The sequence below is a fragment of the Achroia grisella genome, unplaced genomic scaffold (genome assembly GCF_030625045.1).
Source record: "Achroia grisella isolate CSIRO2021 unplaced genomic scaffold, CSIRO_AGI_Agris_v1 utg1576, whole genome shotgun sequence".
In the NCBI taxonomy this organism is placed as follows: domain Eukaryota; kingdom Metazoa; phylum Arthropoda; class Insecta; order Lepidoptera; family Pyralidae; genus Achroia; species Achroia grisella.
The window spans coordinates 1648912-1665387 of record NW_026712658.1 but is presented as its reverse complement, the minus strand read 5'-3'; the positions used below and the strand labels follow the sequence as shown (position 1 = coordinate 1665387).

General features: G+C 33.0%; 2 protein-coding genes across 3 annotated transcripts; one reads left to right on the top strand and one right to left on the bottom strand.

Moving 5' to 3' along the window:
• The first annotated feature begins 608 nt into the window (after positions 1 to 608).
• LOC131841249 (uncharacterized) lies at positions 609 to 12637 on the top strand. Of its 2 annotated transcripts, XM_059189528.1 has the most exons (16): positions 609 to 927; positions 2015 to 2184; positions 3316 to 3455; positions 4068 to 4239; positions 5208 to 5366; positions 6112 to 6245; positions 6614 to 6681; positions 7039 to 7123; positions 8018 to 8077; positions 9169 to 9236; positions 10400 to 10453; positions 11016 to 11091; positions 11181 to 11310; positions 11531 to 11740; positions 12135 to 12249; positions 12437 to 12637. In XM_059189528.1, the coding sequence occupies exons 1-16, from the start codon at positions 707 to 709 to the stop codon at positions 12540 to 12542; spliced, it is 1968 nt and encodes a 655-aa protein (XP_059045511.1). In that variant the 5' UTR covers positions 609 to 706; the 3' UTR covers positions 12543 to 12637. The 2 variants fall into 2 exon arrangements, with proteins under 2 accessions (XP_059045511.1, XP_059045512.1); XM_059189529.1 differs by lacking the exon at positions 12135 to 12249 and having other exon boundaries at positions 12437 to 12576.
• A 75-nt stretch (positions 12638 to 12712) lies between these two features.
• LOC131841250 (sperm flagellar protein 1-like) lies at positions 12713 to 15365 on the bottom strand. Its single transcript, XM_059189530.1, has 5 exons — positions 15166 to 15365; positions 14717 to 14926; positions 14107 to 14211; positions 13682 to 13827; positions 12713 to 13390 (listed from the first exon to the last, which is right to left on the bottom strand). Exons 1-5 carry the CDS (start codon positions 15281 to 15283, stop codon positions 12881 to 12883), a joined length of 1089 nt encoding a protein of 362 aa, XP_059045513.1. The 5' UTR covers positions 15284 to 15365; the 3' UTR covers positions 12713 to 12880.
• Between the last annotated feature and the right edge of the window lie 1111 nt (positions 15366 to 16476).

Below are 16476 nucleotides of genomic sequence, written 5' to 3'. Positions count from 1 at the left end.
ATTAAAGTGAATATATAAAAACGTGCCATTTTTATATTGTCTTGTAGACAAGCAATTAAAGTTTTTAAATTAATTTAAATTATTTTTACCTTTAAAGTTTTAAATTCACAAAGAAGTATCATATATCATTTTAAAAGTATTTAGATAATGATTAAGACGGCGTGGTTAATTTAATTGACTTATATAAAAGGTGGCAATTCTAGCTTATAATTTTGAAAAATGTCATTTTTCTATTTAATCGACGATATATCTCTTCTAGGTTATCTGTAAGAGACTGCATAGCGTTAAGACTGCCTATTGTAATTACTTTTCTATTTACTGTATTTTCTTATTGTTTATTTTGTGTACACAATAAAGAGTTAATTATTATTATTCTTTTATATATGTTACATCTCCCTTTTTACGGGGGTAATACTTTTTTTTTAAAGAATTACCTTTAATAAATTGTTTCCTTTATTGACTGTCTATTAATTCATATAAATAAATGTCCCGTTTTGAGTCAAACAATAAATGGTCACGTTAGTTATTGATCAACTATGTATGTATGGTTTATTTTGTCCATATCGATTTATTTATAGCCTATAGGGATATTTTTTTATTTCAGATGTCTCAACACTCAAGTCACGAGCTGTTTGAGGCTGATAATACAGAATGTTTAGAAGTTATAAGAGAAGAACAATGTTCTTTAGCAGTTTCTTCATGTATAATGCACGCTACGTCCAAAACAAAAACCACAAACGAGAATTACAAAGATCCTTGTGTCGATTGTACATGCAAAGAGACTTTAGGTACACTAAAAGGAGACATAAATACAGAGAACTTGGAGAGGTTGATAGATCAAAAAGAACAACAGCTGCGTGCTAAGTATCAAATGCATCTGGAAAAAGAGATGAATTCACTAAAAGAAAGATTTGATTTTATATTGCAGTATGTCCTAATTATATTTATAGGTAGATTCTTTAAGAATATGACACTCCACCACACTCTAATAGGTACGTAAGTACCTATCTTTGTATATGCTGTTTTAGTTCCGTGGTGGTATTCTATATTTTGTGTGTGAAATCCCATTTCTCTTGCAAATTACTAAATTTAATGTCAAACTAACACCTAATGACGCCGATGGCGTATTAGAACTTTGTGTTCTAGCCGTATTGCGGATAGAACACAAAGCACAGCAGAAAATTAGTGTTTCAATTTGTTTATTAGATTTTTAGAAATAAGCAAAACTTATAACAATCATATAGCATATTTTATTACTTAGAATATGAAATATACTGTTTCACTAGTTTAGAACCCTTGGTGCGTACGAGTCCGTCCCGCCCTTTATACCTGTACCTATAATTGCAAGGTCAGGTTAATACAAAACAGTAGATACCAAAGGAGTAGGTAGGTACTACTTTGAGAAAGAAATTTTAGTCGCATTGTTACTAAATAGCCACACGTCATAAAATAGTAGGTATATTTACAAAGAGGCTTTAGGTGTTCGGCCTTTCTTCGAATTCAAAAAATATCTTAAAGATCATGTCCATTGTTTCGAACCGTCTATTGTTAGACTAATTTTATTGGTACGTACACAACACTGCTTAGTTAACAAAGAATATTTTTAGTGTGATATTCTGCGAATGGCTAATTCACTAAATATGAAGTTAGAAGTATCTATTGTTTATTACCTACCATAACCAATGTAATTGTAATTGACATATATGACTCTATTTTAGCGCTAAGCATTGACCATCATCATTAGAGGTTCTATAATTACACCTAAATGCTAATGATTAAACTCCGACTACATGTATTCCATACTGGCGACACATATTTTACCTTCAACAAGGCATCATCAAGCAAATGATCTATCGGAGGTTAGGGGCCCCATTCGAAATGCGATCACAATGTAGATATAAACCTATATTTATTTAGTAGGGAAACAATTGTCTCTATTTATGAAATAGTATTAAAGAGAAAATTACATATTAAATATATTATGTAGATATCGATGTCTCTTTTTTTTATATAGGAATGAACAAATTCGTTCATCGTACATGTTACGAGAAGCTCACAGAGAGAGACAAGAGAAAATAAAAGCGCTACAGACTCAACTGGAATGCAAAAATTTAGCAGGCCTTATGTTTGTTTTATGTTCTGAACGAAGGAAAGGCAAGCTAGAGAAAATGAGACTTACTGAAGGCAAGTTCGAAATGTAATTCGTATCAAAAATCGCGTCTCGTTCATTTGTGACTTGATTTGCCTTATCCGCATCTATTATTGAATAAGGCAAATATTGAATCGTGATGTATACACATTATATAAATGGGATATCTACCATGATAATATTATTAATAAGCTCCCGATATACCTATTACTTATATATCTAGTAGATACTGTTAGAAAATTTCCGGAACTATGCGCCTAACGGAAATGTTCTTAACTATTTGTGTATTTGTAGATATAAATATTTAATAAATATTAGGTACTAATAGGGACAACCTGTGGGAGAAGTATCCAAAAGGGTAGAAATAATGCACATAACATCCACCCTAACATATGTCTTCTATTCACTTATAGCTATCTTTAGGCCTGAACTAGACGATAAGAAAAAATATACGGACAATTTGACTGCATAAGTAACTAAAATTTTCAATATCAATAAATTATTTAACTAGTTACTCGCCCCGGCTTCGCACGGGTGTATATGTATTATATATATACGTTTCTCTTGAATCACTATCTATTAAAAAAACCGCTTCAAAATCCGTTGTGTAGTTTTAAAGATTTAAGCATACATAGGGATGGACAGACAGCGATTGCGACTTTATTTTTTACTATGTAATGATGATTTCAATTTAATAATGGTAGAATCTGAATTCTTAGTGGTTATATATTGTCTTGTGCATTTTTTATGTAACTTAAATTGCAAGTAAGCAGGATGTTGTAATGTCCGAAATGCTGCAGTCTACTGCTGGACATAGGCCTCTCCCAAGGCACGATCTTCAGCTCTTCTCTTCCAGTTATTACTGGCAACTGTACGTATGTCGTCGCCTACCTGCGGGGCTGACTATTCGAAAATGCTTAAACTAAGTTAATGTGAATAAGGGATTTTCTATTCTATTCTTTAATTTCAATGCCAGATCGTATCTTTCAACCAGTATCTACGTAGCGTTACCTATAATTAAATAGATGAGAAAAAGGAGTCCCAGATTACTTTGTACAAAGTCTACGTCAGCAACTACAGACATGTATCAAACATTACTATAGATTTATACTAAGCAAATAATAAAACGTTCGTGTGATGATTTCAATAATGATTATAATATCCAGAATACACGAACTACATCCGCGCGTTACAAGACATACTGACAGAGGGCCAGAGTTTAATCCTGAATCTATCGAGAGGGTATAAGACTGCCGAGAGGGTCGACCATGAATGGCGAGAGAAGATGAAGAAAATTGTCAAAGAGGTGAGGTCCCAACTATTTCAGCCACCAAGCTTGCTTTGTAAGCTTGCGTTTCCGTTGCAGATTTAGAATTTCAGAATAAGCACAATATCTTCAGCTTTCCCAATGGCAACGCTGTCAGTAGTATTGTCCATGTATATACACTAAATACTATCAGGTGGACCGACAGCTTGTACACCATAAGTACATGAAACAACAGACAGTGCTAAATATATTATATATAATATGTGGGTGTCACCCATATCCTCTCCCCTTTCTTAAAAATCGTTTATTTTTGATACCCACACAATATTGACATATTTATTTTTTAATATTCTTTACGTAAATCTGGATTTATTTCATATATATCTATCCTAGATTTTCTATGTATTAAATATATTATTTTTAAAACTTATATTTTTTTGCACTAATATTTTATAAGTCTACCGAAATTTAATGAACTTAAATATATTATTGTATTTAAATTAAATGTATAAAAAACTACTTAAGTATGCCTGTTAGTGGTCCAGTACACGACCACTTCATTTGATGCATGATCCACTTCATTTGGGTAGCTGTGCTATGTTCAAGGTTGTTTATTTATTTTTTAATTCTGTTAGTCGAATTTTTCGCCAGTTTCAATTGTACATTGAACATTACGGCGGCGGGAATCCTGAGTCGAACCAGTACCTATTAGATTTGCCAGACCTGCTTGCGACCAAGACACCAGTGGCAGACGATCCAGATGAAGATCTTTGTGCATGTGATGATGAAAGTGTATCTGATAATAAGGAGAATAAATTACTAGGTAAGTAATTTGTTTTAGCACTCTGTAGGTTCTCTATATTTTTTTAGTTTTAAGATTAGGTATAGTAGATATTATAGTTATTTTTTTAACTTTAATTTAAATTGGTCACATATTGTTAGCAACTATTTAGTGCAAACGATATAGGTATTGTAATGTCTTAGTCAGGGGAGAGGACTAATAGTAATAATAATCTCGGATCTGATACAAATACTATATATACATAGCTATATTTTTTTTTCGTAAATACATATATCTTATAGGTACATATAAAACACCCAGACCGACATAAACAATCATACTCATGAATACAAATGTTTGTGCCGTCCAAAGAATCGAACCCGCGATCATTGGAAGTAAGCGGTGTGCTAAACCGCTAGACCACCGAAGCCGTCAAGTCAAGTCAAGGTTAGCCCATTACTAGAAATGTACCATGTCTGGTTGACATCCACGTAGTTCCCTCTGAAACCATAAATTCACGGTGAATTTACCACGATGGGCTAACTGACCTAACCTCATACTCACCTTATCATCCTCCACTGGTGCTCCTCCAGCATAAAGCGTTAGCGCAGTGAGTGCACCATTCCATTATCATCCACAAAAAAAACTGTAAGTATGACAAAATTTTTTGATATTAACTTTGTTATGTGCTTATATTATGTTGATAACATGCAACAATTTTCCGTGTTGACAAACTATTGCATATTAATTACGTATAAATTCTTTATTGCACACAAAAAATTACTAGTACTGCTACTTAACAAAATTTATTAGAGACTATGCATTACTCATCATTAACAGTCAACCAAAATAGTGTCATGACTTGGTAATCATTTTGGGGAAAAAGGTTCGAATTGGGCAAGGCAATATGCCTTTTTCCCCAAAATGATTACCCACCACTGCGCCACTCATTTGTTCATACACCTTTGTCAGTAAACGATTGATTATTTATAAAAAGTAATAAATTTTAGAATCAAAAGAGCACAAAACATGGTGGGATCGTCCCGATCAGGAATGTCGGCCATTTGTCATGTTTGGAGACATGGCGGAGTTTCAACCGCCGCAGAGACGAGATGTACTCAGAACTGTCAAGGCTGCCAAGACAGCTCCTAAAAAGTGGAAGGAATATGGTGAGATTATCTCTTTATTTATCCATGTAGGTACGGATATCTGTACACGAAATTCTCTTCGACGTAAGAATAGACAATCGAGTGCCAAAGATTTCGATATTTGCACACGTATTTTCTTTCATCCACTTTTTATCACTAACTACTTGTCTAATGGAAAGTAATAACTTTCGTCTAGAAATATTATGTAGATTTAATCTGCATAGACATTGTAATATATTACACAATAATAATAATAGACACACAAATCCTCGGAAGGGAGAGCTCGCTCCGTGACGTCTATGAAGACACCAGGAGGCTTCTGCGTTTCTGGGAGGAGCTTGGCATAACGGCCCAAATTAAAGGCTAAAACAGAGTCCAACAATAATAATAGACAATTATTCAGCATTATATCAGTACTACATACTGATAAAGCTGAAAGAGACTCCAACTCAGCATTTATACTGTAGCATAATTATAACCAAGTTATACCACATCTCTAATTATATCTGACATTATTCTACTTATTTAAAGTGTTAGGGTGATATATGTAGTGAAATTACTGCGTAAATGGATTTATTCGTGGCGCTCTTCATGGTATATAGGCGACGGTTGCTTCTTACCACCAGGTGAGCCGTTACCCTGTGTAACAATACGGTCTTTTGAATTTTTGATATTCCGATTCATTGATTTTGGCTACGACAAGGCGCTTAGGTACTCTTTAGTCAAATGTAATAACTGAATGTAATAATTGTTATTTATAATTTAGCGTTCAACAATATGTATGTCAAGTCATCTTGTCCTAATGCTGACGTGATAAAAGACGAGTATCTGAATAGACTCCCAGAGCCGGGCAAATGGGAATGCCAGGCTGTACAAACTCAGGACAGAATCTCGAAGACGGTTAGTGATTGACTTTATAAATATCAGGTACAGTATACTCGATTGTAAAATTTTAGACTCCTTTGTATACAAATCTGTATCACTTATTTTTGCAGCTTGTTTTGTAAGCTTTTCGAGTGAAGAGTGAGATTGGGCAGCAAAATTACAGGTTACAGATGCTTGCCACCTTAGTCCTGCAATCTGGACCTTAGTCTTTATGACACATTAGGGAAACATTAGGCATCACATGATGATTCGATATTTGTGACACTTTGCATAATCATACGTAGATAACGTTTGTGACTTAGAATGTCTTATAAAATTACATTAAATAAATATTTTTTTTAAACGTTATTATATGTTATCAACTATAAATTATTTGATTTCAGTCTCTTGCGACTCGTCGAATGACCAGTGTGGATTTCCGTGGTAATATGGGGTCTATACTTAAAATTATGTATGTTTATTTCTTTAGAATGCAATTGATTACTACTTATAATACAGCCTCGGTTGTCTAGCAGTTCAGCACCGTGCTTTACTTCCTATAATCGCGGGTTCGATTCTGCACACGCTGCAAGCATTTTTATTCATGAGTATGACTGTTTGTGTACCTATATCTGGATATTTTTCATATACATTAGGTATACATAACTAATTTAAGTACTTCTGTCTAGTATCCGTAACACAAGCTCTGTATAGTTTAGGACTAGATGCCGCTGTGTGAATTGTACAGAGAATTCTATTATTATCATTATATTATATTACTTAAGAATGTTCACGACAGGTTTTCAATCATGTCGCGTGTTTATTATAGTACATCGAACGTTAACGAGCCAGTGACAAAAGCGACGCTACTGGGTGCCAGAGACTCTTTGGAGATTGCTTCTACTACCAGATTGGTTAATATATATATTGTCTACAATACAATATAAGGTAATATAGAGTACAAAGACAATATAGGTACTACAACCTTCCAGAACAAACTAATTTGTAACACCTTATCATTTTTTTTTTCGAACTTTTCTAATGCTGTCGACCGCAGTTGGCCTTTACAACTTCACCCAACAATAGACGGCGAGTACAGATGGTAATCCAAACCTGCAGTAAAACTTATTGAGCGGCTGAAGGCCAGCAACGGCCTGAAATACCACCTTGTCAAATACTACTATATTGTTGTTATTCGGAATCCTCTAATAGTACTTTAGGATTGATTTACCAAGGCAAACAATGTACAAATTAGTCTATGTAGGTACCTACATCTGTGATAGCTATTTCTTAAGTTATAACGACAAAAATATAAATATATAGATAAAAATAACTTTGTTAGCTATATTCCGATTTGAGTGTTAAGATCCGGTAGTGAAATTATAGTGTTAAAAATTATTCCACGGGAATCCATGAGAGTTGAGCATGAGAGTACATGTCAATAGGCGACGTTTGTCACATTTCTCTAGCCGATCTGTGAAATTCTTTGCCATTCTAGTTATAAAAAATTGTAAAACATGAACACCGTCATTTCTTACCATCGTTACATCTCTACCAGAAGCAAATCTAATCACATCCCTCCATCCTAAGAACAGCCAAGAAGAGATCGCTTTTTAGCGATAAGGCCGCCCGTTGTTACCTTTTTGTCTTTCTTCTTATTTTATACATAATTGTGTATGTAACTGTATTTTCTGTGATAGGAACAATAAAGAGTTTCTTTCATTCATTCACTACTGATATTATCGGTTTTCGCAATATATATAAGTTAGTATAGATTTCCGTAATAACAATATATTTTATTTTGACAGCGCGAAAAACATCATAATATTGATCACAGTACAGTAGTTATCAACGTTGGTCATAGAAAGGTACGTCGCTATAAAGCGTTATTTAGTTTTCTATCTTTTTAGTTTAGGACTGGGTAGTTTGCGCCCGACAGTATGTAGGTATCAGGGATTCAGGGGTGTTATGGATATGAAATTTCGGATACCGATATGTTTCGGATATAGGAATGATTATTATACCGGATACGGATACGGATATGGATATGAAATTATTTCGTATTATCCGTTAATTTCGGATAATTTCGGTTACGGATATTTTGTTTTTAAGGAATTTCTATAGTAAAATACAAATAACTAATAATACGTTACATAACGTGTCTCAATTAGGCTCCACCCCTATCCGATATTATCCGAAACATTTCGGATTCGGTTACGGTTACGAATATTTTTTTATATCGGATATCCCATACTTTCAATTACGGTTACGGAGCTCCCTAACATCCCTGCTATGTACGAGTATGTAGTACAATATTATCTTATCTGTGGTACGCAATGTCTTAGAAAATTGAGATAATAAATGTTTGTAATATTACCTAAAATAGACACGTGCATTGAAAGTCAGTAAAAAAAGACTATTCTATCTTTACTAATCTTATAAAAACAATTTATTTTTACATTTATATGTTAGTTTGTAATGGATAATATCAAAAATTACTTGTCCGATTAAATGATACATCCATACCTAGATTGCGCTACATCACTAGCCAGTTACCTGAACTGTACCACAAAGTCAGATGAGAACAGAATTATTTTTAGTTTTTAGGCATATGTCCTAGTATACCTAATAACATGGACAAGCGATAAATGCGCATTGTAATGAACTATCAGTCATTTTCGTAACAAAAAAATATTCAATAATACATACTCTCAATATACGATTCAGTGATGTAGGTAAATTTGTAGAGTTGTTGTTGTGATTTACCATTTCGTTGATTTGAATCGCCACCTAAAACTTTGTCTGTAATTTTATATTTCTCAATAACTTTTCGGTAATGGAAACACCCATAACAAACCAAATTAATCATATCTATATTTACTTAAACATATATGTAGAAACTTGCTTCCTGGCCTCATTGCCCCCGGATACACCAATGACAGCGATGTTTTGTCGACAGGAGTCCATGTTCGGAGCATATCAAGATGAGTCTCGTGAGGAGTTGTCCAGAACAGAACCAGATCCCATGTAAAGTCATATTTGTTATATCAATCTTGAAAAGAAGAAGAATTATAATATTAGTGCCAAAAGCCGCTTATCACGGGCTAAAAACATAATGATAGAACATTTTGTAAGAATGTGCGTAACAAAAGACAAGTTTATCACTAAAAGCAATGTCTTACAGTAAATACTCCCTCCGATTGATCCCCCATCCAATTCAAACGGGGATCTAGAAGTGCTCTCAGACTAAAGTAGTATCCGTCAGGCGGGAGTTGGAATTCAGGCTCTCCATAAGTCCTCCCACGGGTTCAGTGTGCTATCTGCACTCAACCCCTATCTTCGGGTGAAGCTTCGTACTCGCTACTCTACGAAAAATAAGCAATTATCACCAATACACAGATAAATATATATTGTTTGTTTGTGTATTTGTAACGCATATACTATAGATATATTTATATACGTTATATGAATACATAGAGACACCTACAACATATATGCGTCATTAATGTCGAAATAAACACATGAAGGAATCAGATGTATAATAAATACATGTCAATTACAATAGAATATAATATTCATTATTTCTGGGAAATTATATGACAAGGGCATTTATAGATAAATTATCATTTCCAACTAAGGCTGGCAATATACAGCCGGTCAATCATGTTGACGATGTATAACAGTCTATATAGCATCAGCCTCGTAATAATCTGTCGATATGCTATTCAGAGTCCATTGGAACTTTAGTGACATTGATGAAACTGACGACTGACCGACTGTATATCAGCAACCTCAACAAATGTTTGAGATACGTAATGCATGATATTTGTCACGTTCGTCACAATAGCACTATTTTCATATATAACAACATAAGTGACGACCTCGATGGTCTTTACGACCGATGGTCGCGGGTTCGATTCCTCGCACGTCTCAAACATTTATATTCATGAGTATGATTGTTTGCATCGGTCTGGGTGTTTTCTATGTATAATATGTTTACGAAAAAAATATATATGTATATGTATCAGCTATCTAGTACTCATAACACAAGCTTTAGCTAGCTTAACTTGGGTCTATATGGCGCTGTGTGAAAAAAAAAAAAAAAAGTTACGATTGTCGCTTAACAACAGGTTGGCCGACGGATAGATTATCTTTATAGTTACATAAAAAATATACTCTTAACATTGCAGAAAGATTAATTCAAACGTAGAAGAAGAAGAGGACGAGTCGCTGTCAGCTCTTGGGTATTATACTATTATCTAATATATGTAATTCTCATGTGACAGGTTTCGTGTTTATACTCCTCCGAGACGGATTAGTCGATTTTCATGAATTTTTATATGTTTATTCAGTAGGTCTGAAAATAGATTTATAACTAATTTTTATACCCCTAAGTGTTAAGGGTGGCACACCCCAAAAATGTTTTTCATTTTTTCGACAATATTTTTATTTCTATTTCTTTATTCTATGGCATTTAAAATATAGGTATGTAACCCTAAATTTTCACCCTTCTATCACCAACCCTATTTTTTAATACATCGTTAAAGAATTATAATATGTTTAAATAATTTTCCTATATTTTTGAACTTAAGTAGTGCAGTGGAATATTGTAGATTGATTCTTCACAAAGGTTAATAAACTGTTGCTTCAGGATAGAAGTGTACCATGACGGCAGATATGCACCGTAAAATACCTCATGATCTTGTTCCATGCATTCATAGAGTATGATATGTGGATGTGAATGTGGATCATACATACATAATTTCCACTATAAACAAATATTAAATATTTTTTATTAATTTTCAGGAGTTTACATAACGACAGTTTACAAGTCATAGCAGGACATGTTCCAGATCGCGATCACAAAATTCATTACGAAAAGGTAAAATGTTAAGCTCGTAATATTTACATATTTAAAGGTTAGGTACCTACTACTCTACTGATTTATAAATAAATATTTGATATATTAAGGTGTGTCCAATGGAGAAGTGTCAACGTATGCAAGTGGATTCATTTATTAGAAGTTTACCAAAGTACATGAGGGCTAATCCTTTCACTTATTTCGAGCAGACCTACGAAGATTATGAAGTTTGTACACCAGGTAAAACGAATACTGTCATATGACTTTCTTTTATCCGCACTGCAAACCCTAACTCAAACCTGGTGTCTTACCCCTAGTCATGCAGATGACTGTACATGTCGTACGACTCTCAAAAGAACTAGAAACAGTCTAATATATGGAAAACAAAAGGGTCTTTGATTCCTTAAAATTCAATATTAAAAACATAATTATCAAACCTTTTTTTCACCGATGTTTACAGAACAACTAGAAATTTTAAAGAAACGAATTGCTGTAAAGAAAACTGGAGAGAAGGAAGTGGCTGGTACTGAAGAGAATCTACTGACAGAATGGAGATCCAGCATTGAGGGTGTGGCGATTCAAACCTCTGATACTTCCATGCCTTTGCCGCCCTGCACCTGCAGAGCACCTGGCCCCTCCCCTGCATCTAGCATAGCTGGAATGTTTAGACGTAAGATTACAGCAATTCCATTTCTGGAAAAAAATTAATTATCTATTGATGTACTTTTTTTGTCTAGTAACTAATTAGATTCTACACCTCGGTTGAAATTTTTTTATAGTTAGACAACTCGTCACATTCCCTAGTATAAAAGAGTAAAACATTGTCCTGATTTGAGTGTATAACAGTTTTTCCAGAACTTTAAGAATTTCAGGTTATGCCAAACAGACTTAAGGCCAAATTGTGAATTCAATCCTGACGATCCAAAAATCCTTCACAAAATCATCGATAATAAACATATTTTTATTGTCCCTGCCCTGTTGGTCCCATTACGCAACATTTTTAGTATCACTTTTCATTGCTTTCCTATATAATTATCTATATCTTTATTCCATGTGCTATTTAGTAAACGACTTGCTTCCTGTGAAACAAGCATTGGACAATATCCAAAAGGAATGCTTCTACAATAGCCAAATTGAATTCAATAGATTTCAACTAATTGGCCAAGAAAGTGATACTCGGTATGATGGTTTATTAAATTTTTTTAACTATTAATATTCTATAAAATAATAAGAGATTTTCAATAGATCATGATGTTTACCTCCATTCATAGTTATCTATTATTTTCGATTGAATCCTATGTAATAGCGTGGCACAGATTAAATATTCATGGTAACTGTTTATGATTCAAGTTAAACTGTTTTTCAGAACCGACACCGTCACAGAAAACTTCAACAAAATCAGACTTAAAGAAATAAGAGAAATATTGAATAAACATCCAAGTTTATGTGAAATATTTCAAGCCAACACATAGTACTAAATTTAAACGTGGTAATTTTTATATAACTTTATTGTCTAAATCACACGTAACAAACTAAAAAGTATTAAAAACTTTGAATTATAATAGCTAACGTTGTATTTTTTATATAACTTTATTGTCTAAATCACACATAACAAACTAAAAAGTATTAAAAACTTTGAATTATAATGACTATAATCCTAATTAACAATGACAATTAACTAGAAAATTTATAAAACATCAAAATTTATCACAACATGGTATTCATTCTATATCTAGGTACCGTACCGTACCGTACCTTTCCTATACGGGAAGAAAATAATATAGCCGTAACTATCATATAATTTGATAGCCTAGTTGTTGTCCTGGACATTACCCATGTGACTGCTAATTTCCCGGACTTCCTTTTGGATAGTATCCTCTATAGTGACAATAGCTTCTTGTTCAGTATCTTTAAACTCTTCGACATCTTGAAGTCCACATATTGTTTCTTGTATTATTTCAACCTCTTTAAAAACATCTGATTTAATTCTTTCCAAAACATCGTCTTGTTTTTTTATTTCAATAACTGATACTTCAGTAATGCTAGGTTTTGAGAAGGACTTTAGAGATTCTGTCCTTAGAATGGGTATTTTAGACTCTTCTTTTGCTATTTTTGGGTTTGATTCAATAGTTTTTACCAAAATTGGACCGTTTGCTGAAATTCCATTTATTGTAGGAGAAAGTACGGTTTCAAAAGGTACAGCAAGACTGTTCTGAATTGCTTCAACTTCTTTGCGTCTTGCTTGTTTTCTATCAAGCTGCTTTTGTAATTCATCTATTCTTTCTTCTTTTAGTTTCATCAAATTATCTAAATGTTCGACCTGAAAAAAAATATAAATATAAGTATGAAGTTAGCGTCATCAAACCTATAATAATTATAATGGATAATTTAATTAGACACTCCTATTTGGAGTCCGTTGAAATTTGATTTATTTTGTCGTTACTTATTTACCATTGCTGAATTACTTAAAGTGGTGCCTTTAAGTAATTCGGCAATGGTAAATAAGTAAATTACTGTAAATTCCTAAAGTTGTCATAGATAATTTATAGTTGCTTTTTTATCTGATATAACTAAGTAAAACCTGTGTAGATCTAGAATATAAACAACCTACCTTTTGTTTGAGTACGTCCACAGAATCTTTTGCGTCCTTGAGCTCTTCTTTCAAAGCCAGATATGAATCATAGCTCACAACTTTCTGTTGAACCGTTTCCAGTACACCGTTAATTCTAGTTTTGACTGGAACCATCAGAATGTGTTCTGAAAAGCGATCATAAATAAAATTTTACAAGAATATCGCTTCTTTTACTAGGATAAATATATGCTATTTATTATATTAAAAAAAAAAGTAAAATACTTCGCTGGTAACATCTAGTTTTGAAAATTATTATATAAAATATATATTTTTTAATTAATGTAATTAATTTTTTTGTCCGTCTTACAGATACCTATAATAATATATATAGCCGTTAGAATCTATTACACATGAAAAAGGGAAGACTGTATTATAAACTATATTTAATCCATAGGAATCATTACCATCATCACTACAGGCCTCGTAATAACTGCCACCACTTGACATGTTCTGCTCGGCATCCTTAATACTCTTATTGGCGTCTTCGTCTCGACGAATTTTATCACGGACTGTAACATTAAGAAAAATACAAGATTGGTACAGAGCTATTTTATAATTACACGGGTTAATTGGCATTACAATTAGATACTAAAATTGTAAGTATAATATATATAATTATATAAAAAGGGAAACCACTGATAATAATAGATATATATAATATTGTGGTATGAGTAATGCATATCTACAGACTACTTTCTATCTTCATATGTAACTTAATACAAATCATACAGATAGTATAACAACCTGCATAGGATCTACAGAATAGCGTAACATGTATTTTAGATTATCTATGCCAAAATTCTAATATCATGATCACTAGAGTTAGACTTAAAGAACAATAGAGAAGAAATAAAAACTTATCTAAGTTAAAAAAAAAATAAGAATTATGTCGAATTGCATGTTTTAATCTTGTTACGCTATTAATGTATTCGCATATATTAATACAGAAACATTTGAGGAGAATAAGAACAAGAATAAGACCTAGCTCAATTTATATAAATGTGAACCACTTACCCATGACAAGAACTCTTTCGATAACACCTGGTACACTATTCGCCAACTGGTCCATTGTGTTGCAGCAAAGGTTCAGTTTTAATTTTTTCAATACCTTCCGGTTTAGAGTCATCCAGTTGTTCAGTTTCAACGCGTGACTGTTCCTGGGTGGATAGTTGTGCATTTCAACCAATTTTGGATAATGGACACTCAAGATTTCCGCCAGCATAACTGTATAATAAATATATTATACTCATTTTTATGAACACTGATTAAAATCAGATCTTAATAAGTTGTATCCTTTTTTTTTAATAATTTCATATGATCGCCATTGCCGTTTACAGATTCTCGACGAAATATGGCTCTTATTGATAGTTTACAATCATTAATTTAATACTGTCCTTCCCACTTGTGGGTACCACAGTTATACATTTCAGTATATATCTATGTAGGCACTTACTATTACTTACCAGCGTCAGAGAAGTCTCTGTTAATTTTTTTATTAGTTCTGGACAGTTTGAACGTGTCGACCCACGCTAACACGGATTCTATATCGGACAATGGTATCGGCGATTCGAAAGTGGTCATTTTTTACTGTTCTTTTGTATATAATGGTTTGTTTTTCTACTTTATATTGAGTACACTTTGACAAAATAAATTTTGTGTTTGTCACATGATATACCTACTTATTGTTGTGTGACTTAAATATATTTATATACCGCCAGGTATTTACTTTATATCGAGGTTACATTACTATGGCATATCTATCGTAAATAGGTACCTAAACTACTTTGAATATGGCAGTGGTCTGTAAACTTTTTGTGCTCATTATACACCTAATCAAATTAATAAAAGGTATAGTTAAGATAAATCCAATGACATCTAATAATTGATTTATTACTAGCTGTCCCGGCAAACGTTGTTTTGCCTTAAAATAAAAAAAAATTAGGGTTGGACTACCCCTAACATTTAGGGGGATGAAAAATAGATGTTGGCCGATTCTCAGACATACTCAATACGCTCACAAAATTTCATGAGAGCCGTTTCGGAGGAGTATGGGAACGAAAACTGTGACACGATAATTTTATATATAAGATTAAAAGCAACTACTACTAAAGACATAAATATGAGTCTATTAAAATTTGAAGCCGATGTAGTTAATTTTTAGTATTCCCGTAGCATACCAACTTGACTTATTTTATGTATTATAGTTTTGCACAAAACACACTTTGTGCAACCCTGATACCACGGATATCCACACGTAACATCTAAGCCACGACTCTTAGATAGGTAGGGGAAAATTTTATTCTTACTCTTCAAGAAAGGTGGAGCAAAGTGGAATACAATTTTAAAATAATGTAGCTTACTGCCAATGGTATCCCACCAAGAAATTTTACTTATTTTTATGCTGCTTAAGTAATGGGCGAGTATCCAATACTAGATTAAGACATCAATCATATTCCGAACATTGTAATAGGTACCTAATTACTAGAACAAAGAGTAGATACATCACACCAGTACTACATTAGGCAATTTAATAAAAAAAGCTTGTCCAGAGTGATATTATGGCACTATAAGGTGAAGGGTCCTCGCAGACCCTCTTATAATTACTACAATTATTAAACATTATATTATACTAATTTCCGATGAATTTAACAAGATGAGCTAAATAACTTAACATCATACTCATCCCATCTTCTTTTACTGGTGCCATCATATACATTCATACCATTATCATACACTAACCTGTACGAGTTGTTATAGTATAAACATTGCAATGT

Coding starts and splice junctions, on each gene's coding strand:
- LOC131841250 (XM_059189530.1), bottom strand. CDS start 15,283: ATGACCACTTTCGAATCGCCGATACCATTGTCCGATATAGAATCCGTG. Junction 14,927..15,165: donor CAGAGACTTCTCTGACGCTG/GTAAGTAATAGT, acceptor TTTATTATACAG/TTATGCTGGCGGAAATCTTG. Junction 13,828..14,106: donor CGAGGCCTGTAGTGATGATG/GTAATGATTCCT, acceptor ATCGCTTTTCAG/AACACATTCTGATGGTTCCA.
- LOC131841249 (XM_059189528.1), top strand. CDS start 707: ATGCACGCTACGTCCAAAACAAAAACCACAAACGAGAATTACAAAGAT. Junction 5,367..6,111: donor TAAAAAGTGGAAGGAATATG/GTGAGATTATCT, acceptor TTTATAATTTAG/CGTTCAACAATATGTATGTC. Junction 7,124..8,017: donor TTGCTTCTACTACCAGATTG/GTTAATATATAT, acceptor TTATTTTGACAG/CGCGAAAAACATCATAATAT.